This window comes from Patiria miniata, unplaced genomic scaffold, assembly GCF_015706575.1.
Source record: "Patiria miniata isolate m_02_andy unplaced genomic scaffold, ASM1570657v1 HiC_scaffold_16, whole genome shotgun sequence".
Taxonomy (NCBI): Eukaryota; Metazoa; Echinodermata; class Asteroidea; order Valvatida; family Asterinidae; genus Patiria; species Patiria miniata.
This window is the reverse complement of record NW_024037054.1, coordinates 6,461,201-6,487,975: the sequence shown is the minus strand read 5'-3', so window position 1 is coordinate 6,487,975 and position 26,775 is coordinate 6,461,201. Positions and strand designations below refer to the sequence as shown.

Below are 26,775 nucleotides of genomic sequence, written 5' to 3'. Positions count from 1 at the left end.
TCCATCTAATTTCATTATGTTCTACAAACATGCACATGAATTACAAACGTCTGCACCCAGGACGGCTTCAAAGCGTCTCCGTGCGCAAGAATGAAGACTTAGCGCTCTAGTAATTTAATATAGCTCTAGATCTGTGGCCAGTATGGTGATTTTCCCTGTTTCCTCATCTGTTCTATGACAGGCCACGAGGCATCCCCTACCGTTTCTCTTGATGTGGCCCAGAGACAAAGCCATGCCAAGGCTCGTGTCCGTTTCAGCAGCCTGAAGCCTCCACTGGATGAGACCGTCGCACAGAAACCACATGAAGTGTTCGAGGTGGACTCTAAAGAGGCTAAAAAGACTCAGATCATGGGTAAGATGTGTACATGTGTACTATTTGCTTAGGAAAAGGTTTATCAGCCAAAATGGACTTTTGACTGGATGGCAGCTGAATTTTGCTTTTTATATCACAATGGCTACAGGTGTGTACAGGGTACATGTAGTAGAGATGCTGCTTAATACCTTGCAATTAATAATCTGTAAAGACTTATATTGGAGTCATTACAAGTCAATCGCAAGTCAGAAATTGTGTGTCATAAAGTAAGAGGGGATGAACAATGACAAAGTTAGTTGACCAGCCTTTCAAATGAAACGTGGCAAAGTTATCCATTTGTCATGGTTCCTGTCCTTTTACTTGTGACGTCCTTGTTCAATAAATTGCAATGGACTTGTGATCGACTTGTGATGGAGTTTGATGGACTTGACTACACGTCTAATATTTTAACAAATAATTACAATATGAATCCATGCAGTCGAACGTCCATCATAAATTAATAGTATTTGCGGGAATCACAGCTTTATAAAGATTGCACTATGAGCAGGCAAGCTGGTTTCCTTTCTTTCCTTTGTAATATAATTTAATTTTACAACATTGTTTTGTGCAAATGTAATCTGGCTTAAGTCCCAGAACATTCATAAAACTTAATGAATTTATTAGATCAAAGCTTTTAGACAAAGATGCTTGTCTCAAACATCTGTTGTCATGGAAATAGATAAAATGGAGGCTGAGGACTCCACCCATGATGAGGAAGTAGCAGGAGATGAGGAGGATGCTGCTGTGACCAAAGAAGAGGAGGCGGAGCTTGGAGGGCAGTTTGAGGAGGAGGAGGAGGAGCTGGATTTCAACCCATGGCCTATTGCACCAGATGGTGAGAAAGCTTAAGTTTTCTTTTATCTAAAAGGCAATTTCCATTTTCCAAACTTTTAACTACAACGTACAAATCTGTCTTGTCTGATCCTTATCAGCCACATTGTGAACTGGTGGAATTAGAATAGCAGAGAAGAATGATTGTGATTGGCTGTGAGAGCTTGTGATTTTTACTCTGATTGGCCAGAAGTATATTGGCTCTTCAAGTTCCAGGGTGAAAGTTTAAATGTAACATGAAATGGATTCTTCTAAAATTTTTGGATGTAAAAGGAAAACAAATAATTATATCAACTGTTTCACTGTGGTATAAGTTTGCTAAAAAAATTGCTTGATTTTGGTCAGTCATTTCCAGAATATTGAAAATGTTGATGGATTCATTACACGTCGTTGTCACAATCATTTACTGCAGGATATATCCCAAACTCAGTCATCAGAGGCATTATGGGATACCATCACACACTGGAACCGATACCCGAATCGCCATGGAAACTCAAAGATGTAAGTTAAAAGTGGGAATTTCAAAACTTCAGAATGCTTTTCTTGATTTGACTTACAGGTTTTTCATTGACGATAATTATTTAGTAGAAATGTTTTTCATCAGATCAAATTGTTTTTGCGTGGCTTTGTTGACAGGTTCCATCAGGATTTCTAGCCGAGAAGACGCCGGTGGAATCAGATTCTTATGTGAGTATTGTTTGCCTTATGAAATTGATCTATAGTATTGTACTTCAGCAGTTTCATTCAATTTCGTGTTCAAGCTAATGTTAGAAAGGTTTTGAAAGCAAAAGAATACAGTAAGCACACTGGATAGATCAGTTTGTGTGGTCTTAATTGTGGCGTCATACGCAACTTGGAATCTGCAAAGCGTGTACGCGGCACGGATATAATTTATTGCAAACCATCCATCAGTGTAAATGCACAGTAAATTGTCAAATTACCCCCTCTGTGAAAATAAGATTTTTAATCATATAAGATATTTCACTGGAAGAAGATTAATTGCTGAACATATATATGTGCCATATTTGTCTGTGTTTAAAAGCAGGATTAGCCACAGATACAACGCTTTCATCTGAGACTGCTATTTTGGATTACTGCTTAGCCTACACGATGAAAAACAAAAGATTTGTCAATGAAGTTTACAGATAGCTACATGTTTGCATACACGTATCCATTTAGATATGAAACCCTTTATTGATTTATTTTTGGCAAAAGACTTATGAGGTGTGTCTTTACAAAGTTACAAAATCCTTCTCAAACCTCGTTCATGTTTTTATTTCATTAGGAGCGTCATGAGCCTTTCATCTGGGGTCCCTCCTCCTCAGAGGAGGAAGAAGAGTTTGACTTATTGTCCCTGGAGAACCTCCAGGACGAAGCCTCCAAGAACAAGATCTTCCAGGAGCTGGGCGTGGCCAACATGAGCGTCATGGAGAGGAGAAGGACTCTGGAGAAGCTGCAGCTGTCTGGGATGGGTGGGTGTGGCCATATGCATCATGGGTGTGGCATGTATATTTAATGTGTGGGAGTGGCTTAATTAGGTATGGGAAGATGTGGCTTCCAGGAGCTAGGCGTGGCCAACATGAGTGTCATGGAGAAGAGAAAGACTCTGGAGAAGCTGCAGCTGTCTGGGATGGGTGGGTGTGGCCATATGCATCATGGGTGTGGCATGTATATTTTAATGGTTGGGAGTGGGAGCGGCTTAGGTATGGGTGGGTGTGGCTTTTACATAGGTGGGTGCGGCCAACACTAGCATCAAACCTTCATGAACAAGATCTTCCAGGAACTGCATGGGCGTGGCCGATATGAGCATCATGTGGGTGTGGCCTATTCATGGGTGGTGTGGCTTATATATAGGTGGGTGTGGCCATATGTTTTGGTGGGTGTGGCTTATATTTGGGTTGGAGTAGTTAGTATTGGTTGTGTGTTATGTGTGGCTGGGTGTGGCATACATCATCCCCCTTTCTTTTCACAACTGAAAATTAAGAAACAATTTTCTTCTTAGTTTAAAGTTAATTTTTAGTCATTTTTGTCACGTTTTACAGCACTGCCAGGGAAAGTTTCAATTCCTCAGCTTGAGGCTCTGAAAACAAAGGTTGGTCAGAATTTGTGATGTTATATTCTGAGGATTTCATACCTTTAAGTTTATGTTAAAATATTTGCTTATGAAAAACGGTTTATCAGCCAAAATGGACTTTTGACTGGAATTGGCAGCTGAATTTTGCTTTTTATATCACAATGGCTACACTTCTAGCATTGTAGATGTCAAGGTCAATTTTCATTCTTGCAAAATAGGGAAAAGCTGCGAAACGAAGAAAATCAAGAGGAATCAACGCAGCAGAAACTGCACTAGTAAGACAGAAGGTGTGTTCATTCATATTTTTTTATGTAAGGTTCCATGTGAGATTTCATCAAATGTGAGGCGATCAAGCTAAATGAGTCATTTGTTTGTTGACCCTGGTCAATTTTTTCTTCACGGATTTGAAAAGAGACAATCTCAGCATTGCCACTGTGAAAACCGCATGCTGATACCAATTTTAGTTAAAAAAATATGGAATTCGGAACACCAAGAGATGTGATGAAGTGATGTAATGTGGCCCTATTTTGGCCTGAATCTCCAAATGAAAATTCCCAACAAACGACTCATTTAGCTTGATCACATTACACAAATGTACCTAACATATTTTTAAATGTAATTTTAAGTAATCTTCAGTTTTGATGGTTGAATGAATGTCATTTCTTTTACCAAAAATGTTCCTTTTGCAACAAAAGTTAGTGCCCTAGGCCTTGAGCGAATTTCCAACAATAGAGATTGTGTTTTACCGTTATTCTTGAATTTTCCATCTGTTTTTTTTGTATGGAAAGACCCAGGAGATTTTTTTTTTAATTAATGATCATTACCCTTGGGTTTTTTTTGCATCAGGCAAGAGTGCCCGGGATGACAATGGATCTTGAGGAATCAGAAGATGAAGAAGAAGAGATAATCACAGAAGACACCATCCCAGAGCTGCTTAAAACAATCGCTGCAAACAAATGGTTCCCAAAAGGAGTTACGCTGCAAGTGGAACCAGTGGTCAGGACACTGTGTAAGTAATTCATGGAAATTTCCGACCGTCGTTGGAAATTGATAAAAAAATTCCACTTTTCTTGAAAATGACAGCACACCAGGTGCCATGATTTCAAAGGATGCTTCAGACTATTATTCACTTACACTCAAGTAAGGTGTTTGATAATAATTTGGTAGTTTTGTTTTTGATTTTTTCAAATAATGTTTATTAGGCCCCCAAAAAGTCTTCGGTTTCTGGTATGGAGCTTGCCCCAAAAGTGGTGCGGCAACGTGGCTTTTTTTTTGTATTTACTTTTTTTTTCTTCAAATGTCGGCTGATGACTGCAAATGGTGCCTGACTAAATTTAGTGCAAAATGTATGGGAGCCGAGAGAGGCCACATAAAGCTTATACTCGATCGTAACCCCATCTAAAACACATTAAACTTGTGCAGCAGCGGGATTCCAGTCAAACCAGTGAGTTTGGCGGTTTTGAGACATCATCTTAGATTAAAACATTTTTAAAAAATTTTGCTGACGCGCATGGCTACGGCGACGCGCGCACAGACCAGAAACCGGAGCCTTTTTGGGGGGGCCTTACCTTTAATCAATTTTTATTTTAGATTTTTATCATGTCAACATTCCCCGTTTTTAAGAAATCCATCTAAATTCATCTTCTGTCTAATTTCAGTGAGTATCTTGGACGATGTTGCTGATCTGCAATACAGACCTGTATGCGAGGCCATGGTCCAAATATACAAGTTAGTCTCGCCGTCTCTTCATACTTTGCAAACTTGACCTTTTTGGATCCATGTTTCACCAGATGCTTTAGAACTTTTACTTTTTCACACTAGTGCATCCACATTTACTACAAGAATATTAATGAACATCAGTTGTCATTTTATATTGTGTATGAGTAAAGATGCCCATGCTTTGAACAGAGTTTAAGTTACATGGACAATGTTTTTTTGCAATTATCGTCATTTTTAATTCACAATTTTAGGCCCCAAAAAAAAGGTTCCAGTTTTTTGTATGCAAGCGTGTCGCTGTAGCCATGCGCGTTGGCAAAATTCAAATTTTTTTGTTTTTCAATGTAAGATGATGTCTCAAAACTGCCAAACTCACTGGTTTGACTGGAATCCTGCTGCTGCACAATTTTAACGTGTTTTTAGATGGGGTTAGGATCGAGTATAAGCTTTATGTGGCCCCTCTGGGCTCCCATACATTTTGCACTAAATTTAGTCGGGCACCATTTGCAGTCATCAAACGAAATTTGAAGAAGAAAAAAGTAAGGAAAACAAAAAAAGCCGCGTCGCCACACCACTTTTGTAGCAAGCTCCATACCAGAAACTGGCGACTTTTTTTGGGGGGGGCCTTATTGAGAACTTTCCCAGTACACAATCTGTAAACAAAGCAGCATTTCATTGGCTCCCTGCATTTGAAAACTTGTGTTTTGAAAACTCGATTTATAAAAAAAACAATGGTGTAAAAGCGTTTGTGAGACTTCAGCTGAACAAAATGTGCAAAAAAAGGGGAGGCAATTATAAAAAAAAAAAACCTGTTTTGGAAGAAATTTCAGAGATTCATATTTTTAGTCACCATTCGTTTGTTGGTCAGAAAGTACACAAACCATTATGCACATTTCAGACATTTATTTGTAAACACCGATTTCAGATTTGATTCAGCATTTAAATTTGACTTTTTCATTAAATTTTCAGAGAGTTGGGCATCAATGACCATCTGATGGAGGTTGTCATCCAGGTCTACCGCAACCAGCTCAAGAGCAGTCGAGCCATCGTCAGAGCCAACGCTGTGAAAACCCTGACAGCGTTTGGTCTGGATCGCAGGGACGTTATCTTGAGTCTGCTGCCAGCACTGACAGACGAAACAGTAAGTTTTGTCTTCTTCCTTTTTTAACACAATTTTCTAGCAAAGGGAACATTTTTTTATGAGCATTTGTTAGTCATACCATGTGAAGTACTGAGAACTGTTGAAAGATAGATAGTATTTGGTGACAGCCTTTTTCTGCCATGGCGCCAGGTTTATGCGATCGCTCTCAGGTAGTACGCACGTACTCCAGGCTCCTTCCACCAATAGGGTTTTACCAAGATGCGCGTCCGTCATGTCTTTAAGAAACCCTGGGTCATGCACGTGAGCATGGCACCACCGTTAAAATGGCTTCTAATTTTGTTCGGCGAATTCCAGTATAGGGATTAAAAGTCCTCCTGCGCAGTAACAGGAATTTTAAATTACAGATAACTGCTGACACAAACTTCTATTGTTTATCTCAAATCCCTGCAAAAATACAAGGTCCCACTAACATCTCTGAAAATCACATGCAGTTTTAAAACAATGCAGTTTTACACAAAGGGAGAAGCTGAGAGTGCTACACATCCTCAAGGGTGTAAAAACATAAGTCTCCATGGCAAAAGTCAATAATTGTTATGTTACAACATCATGGAAGTAAGTCAATAAAGTTTTTAAAAAATATTGTGTGCAAGAAATGAATTAAGGCGTCACGGTGTAACATTTTGAATATTGAGAGCTTTCCAGGGAAACGTAAATTGTTCTGTTGTGATCATGAGGCACATCTCACATCACTGAAGCAGCTAGTGTGTCTTTGTGAAGCAGATGATGTGTAAACTTGCCCATGATCACTCGAATTGACCAATGAAATTACAGTCATCCAAGACACGATTTTAGAAATATGTATATTGTACACCTACATTATTGTGTTGTTTTCTAAGGTCTGCTTTGGTGTCTTTTTATCAGGCTGATGTGAGAGATGAGACCATAAAAGCTGTGGAAGCCCTCGCTGGTATCCAAGACAGATCCAGCCTGATGGACTACCTGGAGAAGATTGGCTTCTTTAAACCATATCAGGGACAGGAGGTATGTCCTTGAGAGTAAGGATGATAAAGAAGTATGGCAAACTATAGCTGACTAAGAAGTATGGGTAACCATAGTCAATCATAAACTATAGTAAAGCATAGTTATTGGCTTACCTGCATAAGCCAGGGTTGATGCTTATACAGACTAGCCTTGTGGATTATTTGTACAAAAATTGGAGCAATCTGGCCACGTGACCAATTCGAGCGATTCACAATGCAGTGCGCCACCAAGAGTTTGCCATGGAGGGTCCATTTTTCAAGTTAACGGTCGACAAAACATGGCCCATTTGAATGAGTGTCAGTAGACAATTTGAGCTAATTTGTTATAGATTGGGGCATAGCGTTCTGCCGCCTTACAAAACACACCATATTGATAAAAAGAAACAAAAAGAGCAAACATATACTCGAATCATACGCTTACGAAACTACTGACTGGAAAAAAGGAACAAATTCAAATATCCCGCGGTGTGAATTTCTCGACCATAAGTGCCAATATTCATCCCAGTTATTGTTTTAAAGTGTTCAATCAAATGACTTTTCCTCATCAGGCGTGCCAAAGTATCATCAGATTTGAATGAGTTGTTCAGTTTCCAATTTATCGAGTGTCAAACGAATGCTGGATTTGATAAAAAGAAACAAAAAGAGCAAACATATACTCGAATCATACGCTTACGAAACTACTGACCGGAAAAAAAGGAACAGATTCAAATATCCCTCGGTGTGCTTCTCAACCATCTCCCACAATGCACTGGGAAAAATGAACTCTCCCTGTCAGATTCTTGGTGGCACACTGCATTGCCCACTAGGAGTGAGGACTTTCCTGGGAGTAATTGATCCCCCACTCCAGGCATATTTAGTGAGACAAAAGTTTTGTAGTGAGTTAAAAACTGGTGTTGTATTGAGGAGCAGAGTTGTACAGGGAACGATAAAACAAGCAGCAATATCTTGCCTTTTCGCTCATAAACAGGGAGCCAGTCAAGATGTGGGATTAATTGCAAATGGACATCCTTTTTTACCAACAGGAAGTGATCCAGGACCTCGCCCGTCGCTACACCCCGGACCCCTTCCACCGGCCCACCTTGCACCCCTCCCGCATCCAGCTATTAGCTCGTCGCTTACCAGGGACACTCCAGGAGGAGCGACCACCGTCCCCCCTGGAGGGTCTGCCCTGTGCGTCACCGGTCCTCAACGTCCACAACTGGCTGTCTGAGTACCAGATGGAGCTGGGCCAGTGTCCAAGCGAAGAAGAGGTCTTTCTTGGGGTACGTTCAGGATTTCAAATTGATGTAGTTTAAACTTTGGGAGGTTTTCCAACATTTGATTTGACTCTGGACTTGGCTTTCTAGTTGCAGAATCATTTTATAAAATTGTTTGTTTATGGTGTGCCAGTTTATCAGTTTGAAGTATTTTTATTCTCTCTAACACATTTGGCATCATGGTAGAGGAGTTGATGTCCTATAATAGCAAGGGGCTCAAAATCTTTTGAGGCTGAAGCAAGCGAGAAATCTGATATTTGGAAAACCCCAAATTGTGGAATAGGGATGCATTGAACCTATATTGCATTTCTCAGTGCACAAAACTATACTCAAAGACATATATTAGGATGAGAGTCTCTTTCATTTAAAAGTTGCTGGAACTCGTAGGAGTTCCAATTTCTCGGATTACATTAGGCCAAGCTGGAAATCTTGGAATTCAAAACGAACTATAGCTCAATTTACTCAAGAAAAATTGCTCCACGTATAATCTACCACTTGTAAATCGTGGAACAATGTTTTTTTTATCATTCTTTTTTCTTCTTTTAATTTAGGAGGGTATTGGCACAGACCCAACAGCTTACCAAGCACTTGAACCTTGGCGTGCCAAAATGTTGTCCCAGCAAACAACATACGCGCCATTCCCACGCCAGGGGCAAAGGACAGCCCCTCAACCCCCCACGGGAAGGAGAAGAGCATCTGTGAAATATCCTGAAGGTGGGAGACTCGCTCCACTCAAAACAGATCAGCAACCTTCACTGGGACCACCGATCGTTGATAGAGGGCGCTCTCAAGTGGGCATTGGGCAACAGGTCGCGGGTGCAACATTTGACCGCACGGTGGCATCCAGTGAGCCATTTAAGACGTTGCATGTGGAAATACTTCAAGCTCACGACGAGTCGTTGGGACGGGAGAAAGAAAAGATGGAAAACCACATGCATGTATGTATTGACCGCAAAATTATAAGACTAGTGTATTAACTTAGCAGGGAAACACTCAAGTTCAAAGAAGGATTAGTTTTCAGAATATATTCTGAGGAGTTTATATTTGGATGGGATCCACCATGGTCACATCGCAGGTTGAATGGAAATGCATTAAATAAACCATAAACTGACATAGTCAAACACAAGTCAGTCGTAAGTCAATTTTACGTCAATCCCAAGTTAAGCACAAGTTAAACCCAAGCCAATCACAAGCCAATCACAAGTCAATCGCAAGCCAATCATAAGCCAAGCACAAGTCAAGCACAAGCCAATCATCAGCCTATCCAAAGGTATAGGTTCAAAAAAAATATATTGTAACAGACTTGAAGACTCTTGATTGCAACTCTCTACATATTAACATTCATCTTGACTTTTTCTGTCAAAAATTATAAATGCTTTTGCTTGACTGTTTATAGCACTGATGTCAAGGTAGTGTTTCTTGGTATTTTTTTGGCAGCTGAGGCTCCAACATCATCGTGAACGCTACGAGCAGCTCAGGCAACGTCAGCAACTTGAACAAGCTAAAAAATCCAAGCTCACCCCAAACAAAGCCGAGTGTTACTCGTATTACGACAAACGGGCCCAGATCGAAGAGTCAACAGAAGAGTTTGAGTCGGTCATGTCGGAGTGGAGCGAGGCGGCCCTAATCCGTGCCAGAGCGGTCATAGCAGCGTTCGCAGACATGCCGTCCCAATTGCAGAAAAAGCCCGATTGGGAATTCCCCATCAGCGAGTCCGGCGTCGGAGGATCCAGTCTGTTCACCGGCAGCGTGCCCAGAGTTGGCCACGCCCCCAAGGAGAGGGAGGCGGAGGGCAGCAGCGGCTTCTTCACCGAGACTGACCTCTCGGGTCAGGGGTCGTTGCCGGGACGGCCGAGGTCAAAGCTGACTAAGGAGAATCTGCAGAGGCATGATACCATGAGCGGGAAAGCCAAGATGCAGATGGACGAGGTAGGCTTAAGGGAGTTTACGAAACCGTGGCTTGTCACCAGCTCTGGCTACATCTCTGATTTCAGAATTATTTAAAAGCAGTTAATGTCAAAACTCAATGGAAATACTCCAAATTGTGGCACCGTACTATTTATTTCGATGTTTCTGAAGCAGACTCATTTTGAGTGAGAGTCCCTCAAATCAGAGGCTGAAAAATCTGAAGCCAACACTGGAGATTAAGTCGCAGTTTCGGAAAAAACTCAAATTTCTTCTGATTATTTTCGCTTGGCTACATCTTTGCACACTTGTAAGCAGTGCTCATTATTAGCCTCCAACCAAATTTGTTGTTGTTTTCTTATACAGGGTACGCTTTCAACTAGAACAATTCTCAGCCACCAGATACAAAGTAAGTACCAATATTCATCCCAGTTATTGTTTTAAAGTGTTCAATCAAATGACTTTTCCTCATCAGGCGTGCCAAAGTATATCATCAGATTTGAATGAGTTGTTCAGTTTCCAATTTATCGAGTGTCAAACGAAGGCTGGATATGACAATTTGCCAGGGTCTTTGCCACGGTCTTTGTCAAGGCATTTACCACAAGATAGCTCAGAATAATCATATTTTTCATATGCCAGATGAAACGGTTCATCCATTTTTTTTAGAATCAAATTTTTTTTTACTGATATCTGCACTGTGATATTTATGAAAATATTGGCATACAGTAAAAACAATTTTAAAATCTAGGACAAAGGGATAAAAAACCAGATAATCATTTGAAAGTACAAAAAAATATTTATCGCTGAGTTCTGTGAACACCAGAAAACTGGAGGGAATTCTTCAGGCTGCCCTCCGTCCAACGCAGGAAAAAAGAAAATGCCGCCGCGCCAACCCACACTAGCAAGCCACCCGCCAGCCTTCGACCAATCAAATGCATCGGGTCAAAGGTCAAAGTTGACAGCTCCCAGGGGGAACGGGGTCAGAGGCTATTGGAAAAGGTGGAAATGGATGGGAGGCAGAGGGTCGATAGAGGCGGGGAGGGGGCGGGGGAGGTGTTTTGTACCCCAGTGCCGGAGAAGCTGACAATAAATACAAAGAACAGGTGAAGTGTAATTGTAGCAGAAATATTGCATGTGTTCGAATGTTTTTATTCCTGTCCTGTCATTAAGCCGGGAACAGATACATAAAAGGAAAAAAAAATGTCTTCAATAAAAAAAATGATCCCCTTTCTTGAACTTCCTCAGGTCGTCAGGCGTCAGCCATTACGGTAACCTGGACATGACCTGGACAACCGACGGTCCAATCACAGGCGAGGCTGGGGAAGGTCATCACAAGGTCATCTCCATGACGACGGTACATCGGCATCCCGGCCAAACCAAGGAGCGTCGCAAAGAGTGGCTGCGACAGCAGATGCTGTTCCCTTCTTTGTATAACATGAGGGTGTTGGATGAAAACCGGAGGAGGTAGGTAGAAAATATACGAACAGGGTTCTTGCTGAAATCTTGATTAAAATTCCCTGAGTTTTTCCAGATTTCCAGGACATAGTTGGGGCTTGCCATGACCAATTTCTACGCTCTTTGGGCATCTTAAGAGCTATTGCTCTGGAGGCAAGGGACACCACTCCCTTTCAGCCTGGAAAGTTTGGCGTACGACCACTGAGCACCACAAAGCATCACAATGTTGCATTGAACAAGCAGCATGTGCATAAAGAGGAAGCATAGTAAACTGGAAAGCAAACTGGAAGACTGCCATAGCTAAATATATGCATCCATACGTATGCTAGTTTGTGCACTTGTAAAATTACAAAATTCCATGCTTTTGCTGTAAGAATTTGACAATGGATACTTGATATTGCTTCAGTTGACCATTTTGTGATTTCATAGTAAAGTTTCTTTTTGTTATTTACTTCTTGAATGACCACACTTTGCTGTACGCACAATGCAGTTCTCTGAAACGACACATCTTTTGACATATTTGAATGGACAAGTCCTACATGTACTTGTACCTGTCAATCACAGAGTGTCCATTGGGCATTTAGATCACAACATTTAGTCACGTGACCACAACAGCTCAGTCAGATGCACCTTGAGAAAATACACAAACCAGGTGGCCATGAATTATGGCCAAATCTGAAATGGTCAAAACAAAGTGGGAATACCAATTAAAACAAGCTAGGCATTTAATAAACAGATAGTGTTTTGGTACTTGACATTTCTGATCCGATTAAAAAAATCGTCAATTTTTTACGGCAAAGGTAAAAACAATTTTTTAAAATGTTATTTGATGGCAATTATCGACTGCGGCCATTACAGATACTTGTACTTGAATTTTCCTTGCTTGCCACTATGATTGCCGAAAGGTTATCCTGGTTCAACTCATGATAGTGAAGGTTCGTTCCTTTAAACATTCAAAATTTTCCAAAAAACTGAATTTCAGACATGCAGCTGCGGCACAGGCCAAACAGACATCCACCCACTTCCCTTCACTGAGGCCCCTCCCACCCGCAACGAGGAATGTCTTGTTCAAATGGGACACTCCGGAGCCAGTAGTGTGTTCAAAGCAGCTGAAGAACAGGCCGTCCTTCGTCAAGATCTTGGATGGATCACGGGTGAATGAAGTCAGGAAAGTACGGTGCAGTCCCAAAGAGGTACATGTACGTAAAGGATTCTTTTTCAAATATGACTGAAATTTTGTTGCTGAATTTGAATGGTCCAACAAGATATCTTGTATGATTTAGGGTTGTGCTGATTATATACCAAATATTTGAATATTTGATCATGAATGAAATATCTGAATAGCCTTTTTTTTTTTCGATTCAAATTTCAAAATGTTCCATGCTGTTGTTTTAAGTTGATATCATTTTATATTGTTGTTACGTGATTATTGTTTGTCAAATAGCCCACTTGTGTAACTTTGCACATAATTTGAGAGCTTTGCATACCCATGTATGAGGAATATTAGCTGAAATTTCTTTTTTAAAACTGGTCAAATATCAGCCATTTCGATGATGCCGGCTATGGAAAACGTTGAAGTTTTGGGGCAAGTTTTCTTTTCTTCACTGGATACTGAATGTAATGAGTTGAACTCTTCAGGGAATTCAATTCTGGCCTCTAGGCACCTCGTGTGAACTTTTGAGTAATTTTGGTCAAGTTGGATTTTTGGGTGAAAAACTGACTTTTTCGATGATGCCGGCTATGGAAAACGTTGAAGTTTTGGGGCATTTTGTAAAAAATCTTTAAGTTTTCTTTTCTTCACTGGATACTAAATGTAATGAGTTGAACTCTTCAGGGAATTCAATTCTGGCCTCTAGGCACCTCGTGTGAACTTTTGAGCAATTTTGGTGAAGTTGGATTTTTGGGTGAAAAACTGTCTTTTCGATTATGCCTGCTATGGAAAACATTGAAATTTTGGGGGTATTTTGTAAAACAAAAAGTTTTCTTTTCTCTCTGGATACTGAATGTAATGAGTTGAACTCTTCAGGGAATTCAATTCTGGGCTCTTGGCGTTCAATTTAGGGTAGTTATTTTAAACTTGAATATCCAATCAAGCCAGTCCACATTACAATAATCGCATACTAAATTATTTTTATAATGCACAGTGCAATATACACACTTTAAATGCTCAATTGTGTCCGTCTTTGTTCTCTGAAAGGGAGTAATTATGCACTGTGGCCATCTGCTAAAACTATCAGCATGCACTTCCCATCTGCAATAATTGATTTGCTGCGCTGAAAGCAGACATTATGACACGTTGAGTGGTCACAGACTCTGCATTCATACTACATGTGTACAAACTTTGATCTGATAAACACATGAACACTCACAGGTGGACTCTATAGCACTTTCACGGTAATGTGCGCCATCTTGATTACGGGGCTGTGTACGCATCATCATTCGAAAAACTTTGGCGCTTCCAAGTCATCATGCGGCAGGGGCGGCATTTGCCCCCCCAGATTTTCCCAAGTGCCCCTTTTGCGGCTATAAATGTGCCCCCTCGCCTCGAGCATAAAAGTGCCCCTTCGAGATAAAAAAAATGCCCTTAAAGTATCCGTCTATTTCTTATAAGTAACCATTTCCCAATAATGGTATAGATAGTTTTGATATAAAGGAGGAATATGAAAACAAAGCCCCAAAAACCCATACAATACGCCCTGAAAAGGGGCACAGGGGCACATAATGCATAGTTAGCATATAATCATCAGTTTTGAAAAGCGCCCCCTATGTTGGAAGATGGTACCACCCCCCCCCCCCCCAACATTTTATTTGTTTCTTGTTCCCTGGAATCAAATGTTTGTAACATTTTCAATTTTTCAGTGAGCGATGTTGTTGGAAATGTTTTGAGGAAACACAATAATTTGTGTTGACTTTGTTCAGCAAAAAGTTAAAATTGCCTCGTGTAATGTTTTATGAGAATTTTAATTGAATAATGATTTTTTTTTAGTTGAGGAATTAAGACTTTAATTAAAATTGAGTTATTTTCCATTCTTCAAAGGAACCTGGCGTCAAGAAAGCCCACATCTACCTGCCCTACCTCCCGATGGACGGACCAGAGACTCCGGTGGTGCCCCAGAACTCCACCATCTCTCACCAGAGCTCAATTCGCTTACCCAGGATCCCAACCGCTGGAACAGTCGGCAACAGATGCATGGAAAACATACAAGAGAAACTAGAGGACAACACTAGGAGTGCTATAACTATCCCGCTACAGTGAGATCCACTTAGTAAGTTCAATCCAAAGCCTTTTCTCAATTAGAGGTTTCTAGATGCCTTCAAAATCCACCAGTTTGAAGGAACTCAGTTGCAAAGGGCATGGTTTCGATTTCCCAGAACATTCTGAATCCTTCAAAATCCATCAATGCTGCAGGAACTCGATGGTAATTTCAGTGTACTTGAAACTTTCAAGGGATAACAGCGCTCTTTCTGGGAGCATTCCTGAATCCTTCAAAATCTATCACTTTGTAGGCATTTAATGGCAAGTTATTTTTGCTTGAAATATGAGGTGTACATTACTAGTCCCATGGCCTTACCAAAATTCCTGCTCATCCTTTGTTGGTGATTTTTGGTGGATTTTGAAGGAATTAGGATTACTGGATATATATTCATGTCAAGGCCTTCTTCTTAATTTGATATTGACTATGATGCACATACATTAACATTTGCTAGTTAAGATCATATGTAGATTTTTTTCCCAAGACAAATCGATGAATAACTATTAAACACTGAAAGTGTTTTCAACACTTTGATATTTAGAATGCCAAAATAATAAGCTTTTATTAATTTCTTATTTTACAGTGAAGAGAATACCTCCCAAAAGTGTTACATTAGTTGTGCAGATTTTTTTCTTCAATATTTATATATATATATGCAATTTATATATGAGTGAATGCAATTATGTATTCAGCTTATTTAATAATCGCTTGACATGACATGATTTATTTGGTATGTGTAATGAACTGGAACAAAATTCAACCCGGGCTAGGCATGATTGTGAAAATTATAAAAATTTAATTTGTTATTGTATCATCGAAAACATCAGAAATCAAGTGCTCCATAAAAAAAGATTGAAATGGGATAAACTGTTGCAACCTGACGCCACTTTTTTCTTCATATATCACCACAATGAGGGTCATTTATTGCAAAAACAATGATAAGACATGAATCTGGGACTGAGCAATATTTCCAATTTTGAAGATGCCTAATGGACCCTAGAAGACATTCCAATTTGATTTGATGACAGACGTGCTTCTGAAAAGAAAATTTGAGCCTAAAAATTGGGGCAAATCGGTTGAAAAATGTGACTTTTTTCCTCAAAAATATCAATGAATTTTGTCTAAATCTACAAAATTTGGGGTGAATTTGATCAAAATGTTGATAAAAATGCAAGGCTAACCCCCTTGCAATTTTTAAAATTTTGGCCAAAAAATGAATTTCCGTAAAACTTGTAGGGAAGATGCCTAATGGACCCTAGAAGACATTCCAATGTTATTTGATGACAGACGTGCTTCTGAAGAGAAAATTTCGCCTAAAATTTGGGGCAAAACTGGTTGAAAATGTGACTTTTTTCCTCATAAATATCAATGAATTTTTTCTAAATCTTTGAAATTTGGGGTGTTTGAATAGTAATTGATGCTCCTCTTACCTCTGAAGGATTTTCTGAGTTGTTTGAAGAAAATCAATTTTTGGCCAAATTTTGATAAAAATGTAAGGCTAACCCCTTGCAATTTTTTCAATTTTGGCCGAAAAATGAATTTCCGTAAAACTTGTAGGGAAGATGCCTAATGAACCCTAGAAGACATTCCAATGCGATTTGATGACAGACATGCTTCTTAATAAAAAATTTGGCCTAAAATTTGGGGCAAAATCGGTTGAAAATGTGACTTTTACTCAAAAATATCAATGAGTTTTGTCTAAATCTTTGAAATTTGGGGTGTTTGAATATAAATTGATGCTCCTCTTGCCTCTTAAGGACTTTCTGCACTGTTTGGAGAAAAGTCAATTTTTGGCCAAATTTTGATAAAAATGTAAGGCTAACCCCTTGCAATTTTTGTCAATTTTGGCCGAAAAATAAATTTCTGTAAAACTTGTAGGGAAGATGCCTAATGGACCCTAGAAGACATTCCAATGCGATTTGATGACAGAAGTGCTTCTAAAAAGAAAATTTGGCCTAAAATTTAGGGCAAAATCGGTTGAAAATGTGACTTTTTTACTCAAAAATATCAATGAATTTTGTCCAAATCTTTGAAATTTGGGGTGTTTGAATAGTGATTGATGCTCCTCTTGCCTCTTAAGGACTTTCTGCACTGTTTGGAGAAAAGTCAATTTTTGGCCAAATTTTGATAAAAATGTAAGGCTAACCCCTTGCATTTTTTTCAATTTTGGCCCAAAAATGAATTTCTGTAAAACTTGTAGGGAAGATGCCAAACGGTCCCTAGAAGACATTCCAATGTTATTTGATGACAGACGTGCTTCTGAAGAGAAAATTTCGCCTAAAATTTGGGGCAAAACTGGTTGAAAATGTGACTTTTTTCCTCATAAATATCAATGAATTTTTTCTAAATCTTTGAAATTTGGGGTGTTTGAATAGTAATTGATGCTCCTCTTACCTCTGAAGGATTTTCTGAGTTGTTTGAAGAAAAGTCAATTTTTGGCCAAATTTTGATAAAAATGTAAGGCTAACCCCTTGCAATTTTTTCAATTTTGGCCGAAAAATAAATTTCCGTAAAACTTGTAGGGAAGATGCCTGATGGACCCTAGAAGACATTCCAATGCGATTTGATGACAGAAGTGCTTCTAAAAAGAAAATTTGGCCTAAAATTTAGGGCAAAATCGGTTGAAAATGTGACTTTTTTACTCAAAAATATCAATGAATTTTGTCCAAATCTTTGAAATTTGGGGTGTTTGAATAGTGCTTGATGCTCCTCTTGCCTCTTAAGGACTTTCTGCACTGTTTGGAGAAAAGTCAATTTTTGGCCAAATTTTGATAAAAATGTAAGGCTAACCCCTTGCAATTTTTGTCAATTTTGGCCGAAAAATGAATTTCCGTAAAACTTGTAGGGAAGATGCCAAACGGACCCTAGAAGACATTCCAATGCGATTTGATGACAGACATGCTTCTTAAAAGAAAATTTGGCCTAAAATTTAGGGCAAAATCGGTTGAAAATGTGACTTTTACTCAAAAATATCAATGAATTTTGTCTAAATCTTTGAAATTTGGGGTGTTTGAATAGTGATTGATGCTCCTTTTGCCTCTTAAGGACTTTCTGCACCGTTTGGAGAAAAGTCAATTTTTGGCCAAATTTTGATAAAAATGTAAGGCTAACCCCTTGCAATTTTTGTCAATTTTGGCCGAAAAATGAATTTCCGTAAAACTTGTAGGGAAGATGCCTAACGGACCTTAGAAGACATTCCAATGCGATATGATGACAGACGTGCTTCTAAAAAGAAAATTTGGCCTAAAATTTAGGGCAAAATCGGTTGAAAATGTGACCTTTTTACTCAAAAATATCAATGAATTTTGTCCAAATCTTTGAAATTTGGGGTGTTTGAATAGTGATTGATGCTCCTCGTGCCTCTTAAGGACTTTCTGCACTGTTTGGAGAAAAGTCAATTTTTGGCCAAATTTTGATAAAAATGTAAGGCTAACCCCTTGCAATTTTTGTCAATTTTGGCCGAAAAATGAATTACCGTAAAACTTGTAGGGAAGATGCCTAACGGACCTTAGAAGACATTCCAATGCGATATGATGACAGACGTGCTTCTAAAAAGAAAATTTGGCCTAAAATTTAGGGCAAAATCGGTTGAAAATGTGCCTTTTTTACTCAAAAATATCAATGAATTTTGTCCAAATCTTTGAAATTTGGGGTGTTTGAATAGTGATTGATGCTCCTCTTGCCTCTAAAGGACTTTCTGCACCGTTTGGAGAAAAGTCAATTTTTGGCCAAATTTTGATAAAAATGTAAGGCTAACCCCCTTGCAATTTTTTCAATTTTGGCCGAAAAATGAATTTCCGTAAAACTTGTAGGGAAGATGCCAAACGGACCTTAGAAGACATTCCAATACGATTTGATGACAGACGTGCTTCTGAAAAGAAAAATTCGACGGAAAATTGGGGCAAAATCGGTTGAAATTGTGACTTTTTTCCTCAAAAATATCAATGAATTTTGTCTAAATCTTTGAAATTTGGGGTATTTGAATAGTGATTGGTGATCCTCTTGCCTCTGAAGGACTTTCTGCATTGTTTGGAAAAAAGTCAATTTTTTGCCAAATTTTGATAAGATTGTAAGGCTACGAGTGTGAATGTCACTTGCCTAGCCTAGCCCTTTCAATTTTTTCAATCTAACGAAACCCTAGCTGATCAACCCTTTTGGGGATTTTTGGTAAATTCTGAAGGAATGACGGTTACTGGATATATTCATGTCAAGGCCTTCATCTTAATTTGACATTTGACTATGATGCACATAACACTTGTCAGTCAGAGCATTTGAAGATTTTTTCGCCAAGACAAATTGATGAATAATTATTAAACACTACAAGAAATTTCAACGTTTTGAGCTTTAGACATGTTAGAAAGCCAAAAAAATAGCTTTTATTAATTTCTTATTCAGAACTGTGTAGAGAAAACCTCTCAAAAGTTAAAATTAGTTTATATTATTTCTTTCCTGATTTGTAATATGCAATTTATATATGAATGAATGCAATTATGTATTCAGCTAATTTAATAATTGCTTGATATGACATGATTTATTTGATATGTGTAATGAACTGGAAAGCAATTCAACCCGGGCAAAGCATGATTGTTAAAATTATAATAATTTGATTTATTATTGTATCATCAAAAACAAGTTAAATCAGAGTGCATTATATTTCCACAAAGGTTTTTCTTGCGTAAAATTATCAGAAATCAAGTACTCCATAATAGAGTGAAGCGAAAAATGTATTTATCCATAATTACCTTAAATTACCATGCAGCAAATTTAAAAAAGTTAAGTAATTCTAATTTGTTTAACACAACATGATTTGAATTTTGAAAAAAAATAACAGATGACTTGGGTAAGATTGTGTATAAATTTTGAAAATAGAAATTTATAGAAATTGTTAATAAAATAGGAAATTACCCTTAAATTTACAAGTGCTCGCCCCAAATTCAAGGCAAATCTACATTTTGGCATATATTCTGAAAACTAAATTTAAGTAACGCATTTCACCTTACATTGGTTAAAACAAAAATACACGCAGATTTCAAAATAAGCTCCTGAAGAAGTGTTTACAAATTTTATTTATACTGATGTGAAAAAAATTAGTTCATTTACTGCAATAGGAGAGATTCACACGACAGTACACTGAAATGCTACTTTATCAACACATTATGCAAAAAAATTCAACTCAAAAACTTTGCAAGCAGAAAGTTCAATACATGCATATTCATATGTCAAAAAAGGGGGAAAAATTGCATTTTGGCCTGTAACCATGGTAACAAAAGCTTCTTTGGATATTTTTTGTGCATTATAAATTTTTGTGGCAAAGTTAAGCGTTGCCTGTAACCAACATGTTCTCAGGAAATGTTTTCTGTTGATTAAATTTGTGCCAATTTTAGTGCAAAATTTCGGGTCCAGAATTTGCATATTGGCAGGCAAAATCTCATTCAAACATATTTCTTGTGCTTGCTAAATTTTCATTAGCTGTTCTGGTGCCAAAAGTTTCGGGCCAAAATGTTGGTAACCAAAAAAATGTTGGGAAATATTTTCTGTACCGACGAAAATTTGGAGCCAATTGGAGTCCCCATTTTTTGCGTGCTAAATGTGCATGCTGACTCTAACCAAAATTAGGTCGGCAAAATATTCTATGGGGTAAATAAATTATGTGCACAGAAAGCTCCTTCAGATTGCCCCCTGACCTTGGAGATTCTGACCTTTGACCTACCTAACAACGATCAGTCCGAACTGTCGTAGTATCTTTTCGTCCGTGACCTCCTGTCTCTGATCTTCGTCAGCGTCTCGTAGGCGGCCTGGATCTGCATGAACTTCTCCGCGACCTCTTCTTGGTTCCCTTTGAGGTTCTTGTCCGGGTGGAACTGCTTGGCGAGCTGCCTGTAGCGCTTGGTGATTTCTTCTTTAGTGGCATTCTTGGAAAGTCCCAACACCTGTGGGTAGTCAAACGATAGAGAAATTGTACTAATTGTGAATGGATATGTTCAAATTAGGCACGTTTTCTTCCAAGTTATAAGTTATTCAACCCGACAGTATCTAGGGCCAATGTTTTTCCGTTTCAGAAAAGTGCAAATTCCGTTTTTCAAAAATCCTAAATTCTGTTTCAGGCTGAAAAATTCCATTTCACAGTTATTCAATACATGTACATAAAAAGGCATTTTAACATATACCATGTACACAGAAAATAATTCTAATGAGACGATAATGAAATAGCCATTTGGTTGGAACGTGAGAAAATTGCTCCCAAAAAGATTGCTATTTTATCAACGGCCGATCAATGTACAGACATAGTATTTAACTTCACCACAGTCAAGTCGTATACTGCACTGCCACTGCCACACACACAAGAAACATGCAATAGCCGTACAGGCCAATCCCGTGACGTTACACACATCAGCTGGCCGAAGCGAAATTCATGTCATATTCATTTTGTTTTCACGCTAAGATTAGCGACAAAATAGGATAGATTACTGTAGATTTTTTTTACCTAAGCACAACATGCATTCTGTTCAATCAATCATCAACAATTCGTTTTGGACTCAATAAATTTAACGAAATTATGGTTTTTTAGCAATAAATTGCAGAAGTTATTTTCTTCAGATTCAAATTCCATTTTCCGTTTCAAGGAAAATCATTGGCCCTAAGTATCATATGTTATCTACAAGTCTAGGATTCCCTAGACATTTTTGTAATCAATTACGGTCAAAATTCTCACTCGGGGATCCACTTCAGTTGACTTTTGATAATACAAATTGAGTTCCAACAAATTCTGGTTAATGTGAACAGATAATGTAAATACAAATGTACTAGGTCCAGACTGTGCATACATTTATTTGCACAATGAATAGGCCAGGTGTTCTGCTTAATATAGTTCTCGTGGCAACATAGACTGGTTCCTGCCCCTATTAGGATTGATTATGTAGGGAATGGGAACCAGTCTACTCCAGTGGGAACCAGTCTAATCTAATGGAAACCAGTCTAATCTAATTCCATCTAAATTTTTGCGTCGGAGTGATGTAAATCAATATTAGGTTTTGCCCTTCACCGATGTCTAAACACTGTATACTCAGTGTGTTACCTCCCGAGTGAAAGTTGGAAAATATCACTCGGGTGGGACTCGAACCCATGACCTCCTGCTTTCTAGTGCAGTTGTCTTACCACTCGACCACCGAGCTTACGGGATCGGTTGGCTGGTTCGAAACTGGTGTACATTGTTGCAGTGGGTTCCCCAACTGAACTATTCATAAGATGTAATTTTTGCGTCAGGGTGAAGTAAATCAATATTAGGTTTTGCCCTAAACCGAAGTATAGTCTACGCAAACAGTGGTTCTAGTTTGGCGTAAAAACAAACCAAAAGACAGACCTTTTTCAAGGCGGTTGCAGACATCCTAAACAGAAATGGGTCATTCCACCGGGTTGGGAAGAAGTGCATGTTACATCCATATATTTGGTTATATTATGAAAAGTATCAATGCATTCTAAACAATTGCTCAACATAATATTTGTCTTAGGGTGTTTAGATATTTGAGAAAGTTTGAAATCATTTGAAAGTACTTTGACAAAAATATGAGCAAAAATGTATTAATTCGGTCGTAACATTGACACCGTGTCAATTTTACATCAAAATATTATTTTTTTGCCAAATTTTACACGTATGTTAACTATTACCCATACTGACACTGCATATTTACAACTGGACACCTAAGCACCAAGAAAAGCTTTTGTTTTGGTATAGACAGCGCTCAAATATAGCAGAAACAATACCTCAAGTGTGGATGTAACGGTGTAAAAATCACCCAATGGAAGTGTGACATTTTACACCGTGTAAATGTTACATCCACACAATCAAGCTATCATTTCTGCTCCATTTGATACCTGACTACCATAACAAAAGCTTTTCTTATTGTGTTGCATGTATAATAAGAAGTACGCAAAGTAAATTTGGGTAAAGTTTCGCAGAAATTTTAAGAAAAGTTACAAATGTCATATTGAGACGTAACACTGACACGGTGTCAATGTTACATCCAAAATGACTTTTTTTGCTCATATTTTTGGCAAAACACATTGAAATGATGTCAAACTTTCTGCAGTAGTGAAACACCCAACAACAAACATTATGTAGAGCAACTGCTAGCAAAGCTTTCATGCTTTTCTTAATATGGTCATATGTCACACTTTGTTCCCCAACCCGGTGGAATGACCCAAATCCAATTTTTTTTTGTTCTTTAAAATAAAACAACAAAGTTGAAATTTGAAAAAGTTGAAATGAAAAAGAGCATGGACAGAACGAATTTTGCAAGGTTTCAAAGAAGTCCTCGATGCACTTGCCTCATAGGCATTCTGCTCTCCCTCCGGATCTAAGGCCGCTACGAACCGACTCCACATATTCTCCCAACCACTCTCCTGCCACTCATTAAACAGCTGCTGGACGGTCTCCTTGAACTGCTTCCAGAAGGGAGAATTGAAAAAGTGATCAACCGCATCTCGGAATTTGATGGTTTCGCCGTCGGAGGTCGTGACCGAGGCGTTGAAGTACAAGGCCGACCCCCACATGGAAATGACTAACGACCCTAAAAGGAAAAAAACACAAATCAAAAGGAAACACTGTTTTTTGAGAAAAAAAATTCACAAGCTTGCTTAAGCACTTCAAGGGGGGGGGGGGGGGGGTGGGCTTGGGGTGTTTTTACTTGACCTTAATGTGTCATCGGGTTACGCAGGGGATTATACAGTGTAAACGCCATATCACACATCACAGCAATCAACAGTTGTGAAATGTTTTCATTTCTCTAAATTGCGAGATCAGCTATGTGCAAAAGGGTGAGATTTAAACGCCATACGAAAAACAATACTCACTTTCAGAATTTTGATATAGCGTTGGAGATGGTAGGCACATGCTGCAGCCCAAAGCTTCTGAAGGAATGCAGGATCACCCCTGATGTCATTGCACACCTCCTCGATCGTGTGTTGCAGCAAATGATGGAGGTGTGCAATGACATCAGGGGTGATACGGCATTCCTTCAAAAGCTTTCAGCCACAGCACGCACGCCTTCTACCACCATCTCCAGCACTGTATCAACATTGCAGGACGCCAATTCGAAAGTGGCGGAATCTGAAAGTGAGTATTTTTGTTTGGTATGGGGTGTAAAACCTCACCCTCTTGCACAAAGCTGAAGAAACTTGCTCCATAAAATTGGTCATGCCTTGTTTACATGATCTCAAATTTTGGTTTAATTGCATTGGAAAACAACAGAGTTATTTAGGATCAAAAGTAGGACACAAAACTTTTGATGTACTTGTGATGGAGCACGACTACAACAATGTGATTTACACTCATACCTGCCAAGCAAAGCACGAAGACTCGCGTGCAGAATCCCCGCTGTCTTGAACTCGCCGCTGGAGGTGGTTCGACCGTTTTGAAGCCGCGATCCCACTGTGACAGAATAGAGCTCAACAAGGCCATGTAGACGATGATATGTGGGTTACCGGGGAACACGAGTGCCAGTATACATGGTCCAGCCAGGGCCCACTTAAAGGAGACCGTCTCCCAGCCGATGTTCCCAACAATGTGGACGGCCACTGCAACAGCAAATGGCACCAAACAGCTTCTAGGAATGGGATTTTCGACGTGATACTCCTCCGAAATCGTCAGCATGGAGAGGTATCCCATGAAGGTCCCGAAGCATGTTTGACCGATAAAGCGCACAGGGTCGAATGACGGATATTTACGCATAGCAATCTTTTCTTTCAGACGCGTCATGTAGTACGGTTCTCTGTTGGCGGCGTCCACATACGACGGTATGCGCCAGATGTCCCGGAACCAGCCTAACCCGAAAATGCCGCCGCACGTCGACCACCAGACGAACGCCTGTCTGTCGCGACCCAAGTAGAAATGATGCACGCCTAGCCATCCGAGGAACAACCACAGAACGTATGCCACAAAGAGATTGGCCATTGTTGGTGTTCTGACGCAGATTTTGAAAGCAAAGTTGAAAGTCTGGCTAAAAAAAGTTAAATGTAGATGTTTCACAGTCTGGATCACATCAACATATCCTCCAAATTTTCAAGTTGAATTAAAACTTGAGTTTTGCTTTCGTTGCACTTCTTCAATGACAATGCTTCCGAGACTCTAGATGGGACCTAACAAAAGTGAAAAGAATCAAATATTAACACATGTACGTTCCTAGCTCTACTGAGTGGAGCTTCGGAACTTCGGTAGGCCTACCCTCCGTACTAGCGCTTTACTGAATAGGCATACTTTGCAATTGGTAGACGATATGCATTTTGTGCGTACTCTTGCGAAGACAAAAGGCCCCCCCCCAAAAAAAAAAAAAAAAAAACTGGTAAAGAGAATACAAATGAGAAAGACAGAAACACTGAATAGATCCACGCATTCATAACATTCCGTAACACCCCTTAAATTGTTCCCAACAAACTGTAATTTAAAAAAAAAAGCAAAGCATTCTGATCAACTTACCGCTCAAAATTATTTGTCTGCCGAGTTGTGTAAATTTCATTGCTGATCGACTGAGCGTGCATCATTATCGAAGAAAGACAAGTCGCGCTGAGTCAACGACTGTTTCGTGTAGTGATATGTGCCCCGCGGGAAAAGCCCTTACTACCAGATGGCGCGGGGCACATATCATTACAGGAAACAGTAATTGATTAATCGCGACTTGTTTTCTCTTCGATAGTGACGTCAAACACGCCCTTTGACCATGATGACGGAAAAGCAATGAAATGGACTGCACAACTCGGCAGACACATTTAAGTGTGAGCGGTAAGTTAATCTTAATTTTTTTACTTTTCGAAATTACCGCTTGTTTTGAACAATTTAATGGGACTTATGAAATGTAATGAATGCGTGGATCTAATCAGGGTTACTGTCTTTCTCATTTGTATTCTCTTTACCATTTTTTTTGGGGGGGGGGGCCTTCTTGCGAGGGTTTGCACAAAATACATACTGTGCCGTGTACCAGTCGTCAATTTATAAAAAAGTATGGAAAGAATGTTGCAACCTGACACTGCTTTTTTCTTTACATATCATCTCGACGAAGATCAGTTATTGCAAAAATGATGATAAGACATGAATCTGGGACTGAGAAACATTTCCAATTTTTGTTAATAATAATAGGCCCTAAATACTTAAAACGACTCTTCATCCTGTTCATAGACTTTATACACAGCCGCTGAAGTAGTGTCAGGTTGCAACTTTCTTTCCAAAAGTATGCCTATTCGGTGGAGCGCTAGTACGGAGGGTATCGAAGGGAAAGATACTGGGCCACCACTCATAATGAGTCATATTCCTAATACATGTATGACCTGAAAAGTACCAAAAGTTGATGATTCTTCATGGCCCGTAGACTTAGTGCAGGAGATCTGAGTGGTGGCCCAGTATGGAACTCTTTCCAAAGTTCAAGTTGCAATCTTGTTCAAAATTACATCATCCTGATCATGATTCGTGTAGGGATTCCTTCCCCGCCGGCAGGCCGGCCGCCTTACCAATACACCAACGTTACATTACAGTTTTTTTGCAAACCATGCGCGCACCACATCACACTGCACAGCTTACAAAAACTAAAATGACAGCACAATTAACAGCCACAAAATTCCAATTTCACCTCAGTTATCAATGAAGTATTAGCTTAACACTTACCTGCACACTTACATGACTTAAGAAACATTTACGGAGCTCCGAAACAGAAACCCGACTTCTTCATAACATTTAACGAAATAATTTAATCGGATCGTCTGCTGGGATGGGAGGGCGACCTCTTTTGGTCAATGATCCAGATT

At 39.2% G+C, this 26,775-nt stretch overlaps 2 protein-coding genes across 4 annotated transcripts in view; one reads left to right on the top strand and one right to left on the bottom strand.

Moving 5' to 3' along the window:
- Positions 1–15,556, top strand: part of LOC119722787 — a 30,708-nt gene extending 15,152 nt beyond the window's left edge. Inside the window, exons 22-40 of the mRNA XM_038193119.1 lie at positions 182–352; positions 1,032–1,187; positions 1,596–1,684; positions 1,820–1,870; positions 2,469–2,655; positions 3,226–3,275; positions 3,476–3,544; positions 4,104–4,266; positions 4,916–4,985; positions 5,943–6,114; positions 6,997–7,116; positions 8,138–8,377; positions 8,923–9,309; positions 9,809–10,300; positions 10,643–10,685; positions 11,100–11,379; positions 11,522–11,740; positions 12,714–12,924; positions 14,769–15,556. Coding sequence (XP_038049047.1) covers positions 182–352; positions 1,032–1,187; positions 1,596–1,684; positions 1,820–1,870; positions 2,469–2,655; positions 3,226–3,275; positions 3,476–3,544; positions 4,104–4,266; positions 4,916–4,985; positions 5,943–6,114; positions 6,997–7,116; positions 8,138–8,377; positions 8,923–9,309; positions 9,809–10,300; positions 10,643–10,685; positions 11,100–11,379; positions 11,522–11,740; positions 12,714–12,924; positions 14,769–14,987 — 3,389 coding nt within the window. The 3' untranslated portion in view covers positions 14,988–15,556. The remainder of the gene's footprint in view (positions 1–181; positions 353–1,031; positions 1,188–1,595; positions 1,685–1,819; positions 1,871–2,468; positions 2,656–3,225; positions 3,276–3,475; positions 3,545–4,103; positions 4,267–4,915; positions 4,986–5,942; positions 6,115–6,996; positions 7,117–8,137; positions 8,378–8,922; positions 9,310–9,808; positions 10,301–10,642; positions 10,686–11,099; positions 11,380–11,521; positions 11,741–12,713; positions 12,925–14,768) is intronic.
- Positions 15,557–19,566: 4,010 nt separating this feature from the next.
- On the bottom strand, positions 19,567–26,775 carry LOC119722786 (dnaJ homolog subfamily C member 22-like). 3 transcript variants are annotated; one of them, XR_005270480.1, is made up of 5 exons: positions 26,636–26,775; positions 24,319–25,119; positions 23,311–23,552; positions 20,167–20,915; positions 19,567–20,084 (listed from the first exon to the last, which is right to left on the bottom strand). XR_005270480.1 is itself a non-coding variant. In XM_038193117.1 (4 exons), exons 2-4 carry the CDS (start codon positions 24,932–24,934, stop codon positions 20,706–20,708), a joined length of 1,068 nt encoding a protein of 355 aa, XP_038049045.1. In that variant the 5' UTR covers positions 24,935–25,119; positions 26,636–26,775; the 3' UTR covers positions 19,567–20,705. The 3 variants fall into 3 exon arrangements, 2 of the variants coding, with proteins under 2 accessions (XP_038049045.1, XP_038049046.1); XM_038193117.1 differs by having other exon boundaries at positions 19,567–20,915; XM_038193118.1 differs by having other exon boundaries at positions 19,567–20,915; positions 26,648–26,764.